The sequence below is a fragment of the Schistocerca nitens genome, chromosome 1 (genome assembly GCF_023898315.1).
Source record: "Schistocerca nitens isolate TAMUIC-IGC-003100 chromosome 1, iqSchNite1.1, whole genome shotgun sequence".
NCBI lineage: Eukaryota > Metazoa > Arthropoda > Insecta > Orthoptera > Acrididae > Schistocerca > Schistocerca nitens.
Genome location: NC_064614.1, coordinates 472,774,173 through 472,785,509, shown reverse-complemented (window position 1 = coordinate 472,785,509; position 11,337 = coordinate 472,774,173). Strand labels below are relative to the sequence as shown.

Sequence of the window (11,337 nt, the reverse complement as noted above, 5' to 3'; positions counted from 1 at the left end):
CGGATACAATGATACTCTCCGCCTCGGGCCGGCCGCGGTGGCCGTGCGGTTCTAGGTGCTGCAGTCCGGAACCGCGGGACTGCTACGGTAGCAGGTTCGAATCCTGCCTCGGGCATAGACGTGTGTGATGTCCTTAGGTTAGTTAGGTTTAAGTAGTTCTAAGTTCGAGGGGACTGATGACCTCAGATGTTAAGTCCCATAGTGCTCAGAGCCATTTGAGCCATTTTCTTTTCTCCGCCTCGCAACATAACGGGCTTATGGACTACATGGGAAGCAGTAAATATAGAATGCACGAACGTAGTCACTCTTTTAGCAAGTAATGACACGACCTTGACTAGAACTCGGGAGTACGCACAGTGGCTTGAGCAGAGAGGACAATGAGCGAGAGGAGGGGGGTTAAATGTTTTGCCGTGGCAGGCTGGGCGCCGCGGAGGCGTGACTCGTGACGCAGCTCCTCACGTGCCGGGGTCGCGGCAAGCCGCTATTGCCCCGCGCCGCAGCGCCGCACGGCCCTCAGTCGGAAGACACCGCCGCCGACGCCACCATGACCGCCGCTGCAGGTAAGCCACTCCTCGCTCGCAGCAGCTGCTCGCTCCGCTTAGCGTACACAAATACTTCACACAGCAAACAGGTCTGATAAAGCCTTCCAATCCCATTAAGCAGTTCTAGTGACTGACAAAGTTTATATTCACTGAATACTCGTGATGGTTTAAACAGTTTGTAGAACCGAAACTCCAAACCAAAGCCTGTCTTCGCAATGAGTTGGTGACCTGTTTCAACCTACATGTTCAACACAGCAATCCATGGCTCTCACATCTGTGCATGCTGCTAACCACTATGCTATGTTTAATGGAAGGTGCAAAGTGTACCAGTACAAACCAATATACTTCCGCACTCGCTCCCTTTTTCTTTTCAAGTCGCAAATGGTATGCAGAAAGAAAGACCTTCGCCACATCTACATCTACATACATACTCCTCAAGCCACTGTAACGTGTGTGACGGAGGGTATCGTGCACCATTACTAGTCGATTTCTTTGCTGTTTCACTTGCAGACAGAGCGAGGGAAAAACGACTGTCTATATGCCTCAGTACGAGCCCTAATCTCTCTTTTTTTTATCTTTCTGGTCCTTACGCTAAATGTTCGTTGGCGGTAGTAAAATCGCTCTGCAGTCAGCCTCAAATGCCGGTTATCTAGATTTTCTCAATAGGGCTCCTCGAAGAGAACGACGCCTTTCTTCCAGTGATTCCCATTTGAGTTCCCGTAGCATGTCCGCAATACTTACGTGTTGTTCGAACCTACCGGTACCAAATCTAGCCGTCAGCTTCTGAGTTGCTTCGATGACTTCCTTTAATCCGACCTGGTGCGGATCCTAGACACTAACAGTTCTCAACAATGGGCTACAACAGTGAAGAAAACGCGCGCTTCTTTACAGATGAGCCACATTTTCCCAAAATCCTGTCAACAAATCGAAGCCGACCATTCGTCTTCCCTACCACAGTCCTTACGTGTTCATTCTATTTCATACTGTTTTGCAACGTTAGGCCTAGATATTTACTCGACGCGACTGTGCCAAGCAACGCACACTAATATTGTATTCGAACATTTCCCACTTATCTATTTAACTTACATTTTTCCGCATTTAGAGCTAGCTGCCATTGACCACACCAACTAGAAATTATGTCTAAGTCATCTTGTATCCTCCTGCAGTCACTCAACGACGGCACCTGCCCATACGCCACAGCATCATCAGCAAACTGCCACAGACAATGCTTAAACTATCCACCGCATCATGTACGTGTATAGAAAATAACAGTGGTCCTGCCGGCCGAAGTGGCCGTGCGGTTAAAGGCGCTGCAGTCTGGAACCGCGAGACCGCTACGGTCGCAGGTTCGAATCCTGCCTCGGGCATGGATGTTTGTGATGTCCTTAGGTTAATTAGGTTTAACTAGTTCTAAGTTCTAGGGGACTAATGACCTCAGCAGTTGAGTCCCATAGTGCTCAGAGCCAACAGTGGTCCTGTCACACTTACGTGGGGCACTCCTGACGGTACCCCTGTTTCTGATGGAACACTCGCTGTCGAGAACAACGAACCGTGGTCCGCCGGTCCGGGTGGCCGAGCGATTCTAGGCGTTTCAGTCTGGAGCCGAGCGACCGCTACGGTCGCAGGTTCGAATCCTGCCTCGGGAGCCGGCCGGTGTGGCCGTGCGGTTCTAAGCGCTTCAGTTTGGAATCGCGTGACCGCTACGGTCGCAGGTTCGAATCCTGCTTTGGGTATGGATGTGTGTGATGTCCTTAGGTTAGTTAGGTTTAAGTAGTTCTAAGTTCTAGGGGACTGATGACCTCCGATGTTAAGTCCCATAGTGCTCAGAGCCATTTTTGAACCTGCCTCGGGCATGGATGTGTGTGACGTCCTTAGGTTAGTTAGGTTTAAGTAGTTCTAAGTTCTAGGGGACTGATGACCTCAGAAGTTAAGTCCCATAATGCTCAGAGCCATTTTTTGAACCGGGGTCTGTTACTTAAGAAATCCTCGAGCCACTCACATACCTGGGAACCTATTCCGTATGCTTGTACCTTCATTAACAGTCAACAGTGTAGCTCTGTGTCAAATGTTTTACGGAAATCTAGGACTATGGAATCCGCCTGTTGCCTTTCATCCCACAGTTCCCAGGATCTCATGTCAGAATAGGGCAAACTGAGTTTCACGCGAGCGATGCTTTCTAAGACACTGCGGATTTGTGGACAGAAACGTCTCCTTCTCAAGGAAATTTATTACATTGGAACTGAGGAAATGTTGAAGGATTCTGTAGCAAACTGATATTGAGTAATTTTGCGAGTCCGTTCTTTTACCCACCTTATATACAGGAGTAGCCTGCCCTTTTTTTCAGTCGCTTAGGACCGTCGCGTTGGGCGAGAGATTCGCGATAAATGTAAGCTATGTAAGGGGCCAATGCTGAAATGCTGAAGAGTACTATTTGTAAAACCGAATTGGGATTCTATTAGGACCTGGCGATTTATTTGTTTTCAACTCTTTCAGTTGTTTCCCTAGACTAGCGCTGCTTATACTATTTCCTCCATATAGGAGTCTGTGCGGTAGTCCAACGACGGTATATTTGTACGATTCTCCTGCGTGAACGAGTTCTTAAACGCAAAACTTAAAACTTCGGCTTTACTTTTGCTGTCTTCTACTGCCATACCAAACTGGTTAACGAGTGACAGGATAAAAGTCTTAGACTGGCGTAACCATTTTACGTAGGACTTCTGTATGAACCCAAATTACTTGAAGAAATGCAGCAACCACGGTTGATGATTATTTCGTTTGGTTCAAGTGCCTGCTTCCCTGCTGTATGTCTTCCAGCTGGTCGCCACTTCGGTGACTTGCGTGTCCCTAAGTTACCCAGGTTGTCCGACAGGGGAATGTGACCTACTGTTTAACTTGGAATCCAAACCACGTGCCGTTTCTTGAGAATCTTCACACCACTGAGAGGTGAATTCTAGGTTAATGGCGAACTGAAAATATCGGTAGTCCTTCCTCAGTTCGATACCGCGAACATTCCAGGTGCGACGCAGGCGCTTTAGCGCTAGACTAGCAGACCCGACAACTTATCACTTATTGTGTAGCAGCGGCGTTCCGATACTTACATGTTAGGAACAACCTCAGGAAATGGGGCGTCGCGCAGTATGGCGACTGACTGTGCCAGTATGAGGAGGGACAAAATTTCAGTTATCTTATGAAGTTCCTCCTTTGTCCTGATTCGTGAAAAGGGCTGTAAATGGCGCTGGCTAAAGCAATGCTATTATACTGGTCACGACTTGGATAAATAGTGTATATAGGTTAAACATTCGATTATCTCCATTTGTGTCCTGAGTAGTACTTTATATCCTTCTGCTGTAACTTCATTTATAAATTGTCAATTGATTGATTTGTCCGTGTCTCATATATTCACTACAGCTTTGTTTGGTACTTCTGACATGAATAAAAAATAATATTTGTCCGAACAGGAGTCATTTTAAACTTGCGTAATACGTTTGTATCTTCGTCAGTAAAACATTTTATCGACTGAATTTTGAACGCTGAAGGTTTTTGTTTGTGTAATCTGTAGTTCCTTTTCCTCTTTTATACGGATAAAACTAACACTTTCAGGATCACTGAGGCGCCGCAGCATTCGCGATGTGGTATCTAAACGTACGAAGCTCATTGGAAATGGGTGACAGTCCGAAATGCATCTAAGCCTAAATAAAGGTAGTGAAGAGTGGCTGGGTGCCGAACTTCTTCAAGTAATTCATTCCACTGTCACGGAGCTCGACCACGATTCAAACGGACTGATTAATGAATCAGATCTCATTTTAGCTTTCTTGGTCATTATGTGAAATATTTTTTAGAAGAAGTACTATATTTCCTTTTTGCGGCTGCATCTCTCCGCAGTGATGCTCGTCATTCTTGTAACGTCTGTCGTTGCGCTTTGGTGAGGTCTTCTGTGAAACACTCACTCAGGCTGTTGGATGAACTCGTGATGAATCGTGCAACTGTTGTTTAAATCTCTTCCGTTTATCCAGATTGTTGACGGTGCTAGACTGACGAACAATACTCGAGGACTACTTGAACAAGGGCTTCGCGTGTGACCACTTTCGTACTTAAATCACTCTTGCTTACGATTCTTCCAACGAATCCGAATGTAGCATCTGCCTTCCCCACCGCTAATTTATGTAGCCGTTCCACTTTAAACCGCTCCGGCAGACCGTCCTATATACCGTACTCGAAGGTGACGTCACATTCCAGTGTCTCATCGCCGATCGGATCTTTCCACCTGTTTCAGCGCATTGCATTTGCACGTATTTCCATTTGAAGTCGGTTGTAAATCTTTCCGTCAGGTGCTGATCATCTGCAAGTCTCTCTGCATTTCCTAAAGGATGCTAATAATGTCGCCTCCTTGTACGCAATTGCGTCATCTGCGAACAGCCTCGCAGCGTTACAAACGTCGTCCAGCAGGCCATCCGGGTGTAGCGTGAACAGCAGCGAACTGATGGTTGGGGACTGTGTACAGTGATTATCAGTACCGAGGTCTCAGTTTCGTTTTCCAGTGACCGTTCCAGTATGTTTTCTTTTTTTTTTTTTTTTTTTGGAGTGGTAAACTTCTACTCATCCTTCTTGCTGCTAAATGAGAAACTGCTTGAGTTAATAAGGAGGTAAATTTAGACACATGTCGCTGAAGGGGCTTTAAATCGGGAGCCATGTACTAGACACTTGAACGTATTCTGTTCCGTCTTTAACGTTCATTCTAGTAGGAAAACTTAACTGATAGTATGTCTGTAGAATATCTAACGTCTTTAAAATAGCTTTCAATGGAATAGGCTCCATGGTATGTTAAACTTCAGCATTCACCTCAAGTCTAGCTTCCTTCGCTGCCACTTTTAAAAATTAGGATGAGCGGTTAAATCGCGGCCCAGATAGTAATAATCGAATCAACGGACACGTATGCTAGCGGACAAGAGGCAGAAGATGGGGAGGAGACTGGCGGTTTGCTTCAGCGCCACAAATGATCTCTGTTTATTAAGACGTTATTATCTAGTCGAAAATACATGAACAACTCACAACACAAGATCACAAAAAATGAGTGATTATCAAAATGTTACACAATAAGGGATTGTACCCTAAACACGATAGCTCTGTAAAAAAAATCTGAAACAAAGTTACGTCGGGGGACATTCTTACATATAAGAAGGGAAAATTACACTACGCGACAGAATTAAAGGCTCACTTTCTCGATACCTCGTAAATGCCTCCCAGTGCGACGTATAAGTTTGAAATTTGGCTCAAAGGTGCCTACAACCTTCCTCTGTAATGGTGCAAAAGAGTAGCGCACTGCGACGTCACCCTCGGGCTCGACGACGCTTCATACAGCAAGGTGTCGACACGCACAATAAAAAGGTCACAGTTTGGAAGTTCTTGTGAGCTGTAGTGTGGGTTAGTGATATCACATTGGCACAAAATTTCGCCACAATCCTGCCCGACGTCACCCTGGACGCGTGACACTATGGAAAGGCATTCACAGCACATCTTAGCTACATTTCACCCCTTCTCTTGAAGCCTCTGCGATCGGGGTCAGAAACGCGACATCTCGTGTTGAAATCACGCATTTTCTTTCTTCTGACACACCGCCGCTCACAATCGACACGGAAAGGCCTCACGGTGTGGCATAAAAGGTGTCAATGAAACCACCCCTTTCCCTGGGTCTTGATTCACACACATTTTGCCTTCGAAAACGGCAGTTCGCAGTGCGATTAGCAACAGGAAAACGTGCATGGCAATCTTTGACACTGTTGATACAGCCCAGACGATTTCACCCTTCTCTGAGGACACTGTAGGTCTGTAACTCCACTGATCAGTATCGCTCCCCTTCGGAGTGCAACGCGACCGCAGGTTTTGCTCTCGTGTAGAGGTTGGAGCCACTAGGGACCATTCACAAGCATTCGTCGAAACTCGAACGTGATCCGAAGCAGCAAAAGGTATTTATGCGTTTCCAGCCGTCCTGTTTTCGGCCCTCTGTGTCGTGATCACGTGGAAGTACACCGTTAACATGCGCGTATACAAACCTGCGAAAGGTCCCTCTAACCCCCCCCCCCCTTTCCCCAGTTCGGCAACATCCGCTGTGCCACGGGCACACGTTTATTGAACGAATTATAAATGCACGCGTAGATAGGGAAACCCCACGTAAGGGGTGACGAAGGGGCTCCTAGCCCTCAGGTGCTAGAGCAGCCGCCAACCTGAATAGGTACCGAAGTTTCTGACAGGTACGGTACATTTCTAATGTGATCAACAAAGTTGGGTGTGTGGTATCGCGAGTGTTACCGAACCTGTGTCTTAGAGGGAGCCTTGGCCGTTTTACTCACGAAAAGTTAATGTTGCACTCCCACGTGGTCACTTTATGGGAGTGCCAAAAACAAGAGTATTTAAAGAGCACACGTACGTTTTGCTGCTTCGGATTACGTTCAAATTTCGTAGAATGGTTTTGGACGGTCCCTAGTGGTTCCAAGCTGTACACGAGAGCAGAAATTGAAGTCACGCTGCTCTCCAGAGGGGTTCGATCACGTTCAGTGGAGTTGCAGGCTCTACTTAGAGGAGGGTCGAATCGTCCTGGTGGTGTGAGCAATGTCAAAGGTTGTCGAGAACGTCTTCCTGTTACTCATCGCATTGCGATCTGTCGTTTCGACCCAAAATGTGTGGGAATCAAGGCCCAGGGAAAAGGGATGGTTTCATTGACGCCTTTGTGCCCCTCTCCCCCCCCCCCCGCCACCCCCCACTCTTAGGCCTTCCGTGTCGATTCTGAGAGGTCGCGTGTCTGAAATGTCTTCTTCGGCCACTTATAAGAAAAAAGCGTGATTACAACACTGGATGTCGCGTTTGTCACTTCCATTGGAGAGGCTGCAGGATAAAGGGAGAAATTTGGGTAAGAGGAGCTGTGACTACCTTCTCACAGTGTCACACGTCTACGATGGCTTTGGGCAGAATTATGATAAGATTTTGTGCCAATGTGGCTTCAATAACTCAACTTATGCGTCACATGAACTTCTGAGCTCTGGCCTTTTTTGGCATGTAAAATCAGCTTGGTAAACTCCGTACGACGCTACACGTAGATTTTACATTTCATCAGTCTGTATGAAAGGGACAAACAGTTACCCTTCACAGTGACTGCTATTGCGGGATAGTTCTACGAATGAAAGTTTCATGCAAATGGAAAAGCGCAGAAAGATTAGAGCTAAACATCTCATAGTCATCAGTGTCATTATAGTGGGAATATTAGCTACGTTTGACAGGTTTGGCCAAACATACTGATAGACGCCTTTGTAGCAAAACCATACTAGCATTCGCTTTAAAATTTTTACTAAAGATACAGAAAACCAAACTCAAAATGTAAATATGTCGTATGTCGTTGTTGGTTGGGATAGGCCACAGGGTGGGTTCACCTATTAAGTAGGCTGTTTAGGTTTTTATGTTGGTAACGCCACGTAGCGCTCTGTATGAAAATCACTGACTAGTGGTGGGCAGGAAATCGCGTATCTGTTAGAAATCACAGTGACTGAGAAGTCACAGATATCACAGTAGCAACTTTACAGAATCTGACTGCGATTTCAGTCACAGTTAGCAGTCGCAAGTAGTATTTCACATTCAAAGACGTGAGCCATCTATTGGTCGAATTTAGAACTTCTTTCTGCGATTTCAGTGACAAGTCGCAACTAAGAGTTGCAAGTAGCAACTAAAAAGCGCGGTTAACAGTGGCATCTGTTGGCCAAAGTTCGTACTACGTCGATCTCTGCGGTACGCTATGGAGTCCAACTGCGATTTCCGTGACAAGTCGCAACTAAGAGTCGCAAGTAGCAACTAAAAAGCGCAGTTAACAGTGCCATCTGTTGGCCAAAGTTCGTACTACGTCCATCTCTGCGATACGGTATCGAGTCTAGCTGCGATTTCCGTGACAAGTCGCAACTAAGAGTCGCAAGTAGCAACTAGAAACGGTTAACAGTGCCATCTGTGGGTCAATGTTCGTACTACGCCCATCTCTGCGATACACTATTGAGTCCAACTGCGATTTCCGTGACAAGTCGCAACTAAGAGTCGCACGTAGCAACTAAAAAGCGCAGTTAGCACTGCCATCTGTTGAGCAAAGTTCATACTACGCTATTCGCTACCGAGTCAAACTGCGATTTCTGTGACAAATCGCAACTAACAAGGGAACATCCCCATCGCACCCCCCTCAGATTTAGTTATAAGTTGGCACAGTGGATAGGCCTTGAAAGACTGAACACAGATCAATCGAGAAAATAGGAAGAAGTTGTGTGGAACTATGAAAAAATAAGCAAAATATACAAACTGGGTCGTCCATGCCTAAGATAGGCAATATTATGGGCAATATGTTGCGAGGAACGCCGTGGTCCCGTGGTTAGTGTGAACAGCTGCAGCATGAGAGGTCCTTGGTTCAAATCTACCCTTGACTGAAAATTTTGCTTTCTTTATTTTCGCAAAGTTATGATCTGTCCGTTCGTTCATTGACGTCTCTGTTCACTGTAATAAGTTTAGTGTCTGTGTTTTGCGACCGCACCGCAAAACCGTGTGATTAGTTACGAAAGGACGTGCCTCTCCAATGGGAACCGAAAACATTTGATCGCAAGGTCATAGGTCAACCGATTCCTCCACAGGAAAACACGTCTGATATTTTGTATACGACACTGGTGACAGCATGTGCGTCACATGACAGGAATATGTTGTCGACCCACCTAACTAGTACACTTGGCGAATGGGTGAAAAGATTCTTCTACCTTGCCCGATTTAGGTTTTCTTGTGGATGTAATAATCACTCCAAAAAAAGTGATGAAAACATAAGAGTTTTTCACATAATCTGAAAATAAAAAGTTAAAATTTTCGGTCGACGGAAGATTTGAACTGTAGACCTCTCGTTCTGCAGCTGTTCACGCTAACCACGGGAACACGACGCTCCTCGTCGCATACTGCCCTTAATATTGCCTATATTACACATGGACGACCCAGTTTGTATATTTTGCTTATTTTTTCATAGTTCCACACAACTTCTTCCTGTTTTCTCGATTGATCTGTGTTCAGTTTTTCAAGGCCTATCCACTGTGCTAACTTATAACTAAATCTGAGGGGGCTGCGATGGGGATGTTCCCTTGTAAGAGTCACAAGTAGCAACTAAAAAGCGCAGTTAACATACTTTTCCTAGTGTCATCTGTTGACCGACGTACGTACTTCGTTATGAGAGCCTTGTGACTCACGAGATCGATGTGCTGTGTGTGCATATGAAGGGCTTATTTCAATAGTCGTACAAGTCCATTTTTGTTCATTTTGAGATCCAGAGTCGTAAAGTTAAATGAGCGCTGAAAAATCTGCAGTTGAGATACCAGAAATATTCAAGCATATGGCTTCTTGCTAGAGATGAACCTTTACTTATGTTTGTTTGGATCACTAATTTCAGAAGCATCATAGACAGAAAAGTGGAGGTAATGGACTTGTACCACTATTGAAATAAGCCCTTCATATTATATGACGACATGCACATTTAGCATCAGTTGTGGTTGGTCAAATACTGCTGTGACTCTGAATGTATTATATTAATAAGAAGCAACATTGCCTTTTTCTCCTGAAAATATCAAGTAACGTAACAAATGTGTTTGATTCTGCTTCCAATATGACAGTTTTGGTTAATACTCCACATGCCTACAGGACTTTGCAATGTTAACACAGCAGAACTCAGACATCTGTATAAGTGTAGAGAAATGAAAACAGTCATATGAATGCCTCACTTTTGTTCCGACACAGTTCAAGACTCGGGAGAAAAGTTTTACACCTGATGTTCTACATGGCAACTTCACACACAAGAACTTTTTGCCGACACTACTACCACCTACATAAGTAAGCTTTTCCTGTGTTACTTTCAAGTAATGCACTTAAGCTATTCCTGATTTAACTGGAAGATCTGTACTTCCCACTTTCATATCAACAGCCTCAAAATGCATATTGTAGACTTCGGGATATGCTACAGGTCAGTGTCACACCAAGATTGTGGAAAAAGGTGGGGGGGGGGGGGGGGCGGCATGTCACTCTCCAACAAGTGTTTACCAATAAGTAAGTGGCGGAAAATTATGGGTATAGGACGGCTTAAACATGTGGAAAATGAGATTTTTATTATTCACTCACTGTATTTGACATTTATTATTCCTTTAAAATCGCACAACAACTTCAATAAAACACAGTTTAATCATTCACACACTTATTTCACAATTATTTCACTTTTAAACTGCAAATCCTCTAAGAGCTGTCTTGAATCTTCACGAGTGTCTCTCAACAGCCTTGATGTGGATAGATACGTACAGCAACCAGTAATCAGAGTCAGAACTGTGTCTGCAAAAACACAAGGATTATTAAACAAGTTATGCTGTCATTAATTACTAGCAATATAATTGACAGAGTAGATTGATAATATTTGCCATAATGAATATCACATTTGCAAGAACGATCTCACTGAAGTAATTAAGTCCATCGAAACGCTTAGAAACTAACCTCTCGTCTGACGAAAACGGTCTAAAGACGCAGTGGCAATTTCTTCAGATCTGTTGACAATTATATTTTGAGTTATCACTTTACTGAGTGACTGAAATGTAGTTCAGGTACCTGTGAACATAACAATATGTTAGAATTCATTTTCTAAATACGAACTATTACGGTACTGTACGGCTACTTACATATTAATTACACTATTAATATTTTCACAGTGGTTTCTTTAATACAAAATTAAAGCCAACGGAAGAAAAAACGTAAAACATAC

The 11,337-nt window shown here is 44.6% G+C and overlaps 1 protein-coding gene across 1 annotated transcript in view; it reads left to right on the top strand.

Annotated features, from left to right (window-relative positions):
• Positions 1 to 441: 441 nt before the first annotated feature.
• Positions 442 to 11,337, top strand: part of LOC126251935 (synaptic vesicle glycoprotein 2A-like) — a 136,490-nt gene continuing 125,594 nt past the window's right edge. The window contains exon 1 of the mRNA XM_049952691.1: positions 442 to 560. Coding sequence (XP_049808648.1) covers positions 545 to 560 — 16 coding nt within the window. The 5' untranslated portion in view covers positions 442 to 544. The remainder of the gene's footprint in view (positions 561 to 11,337) is intronic.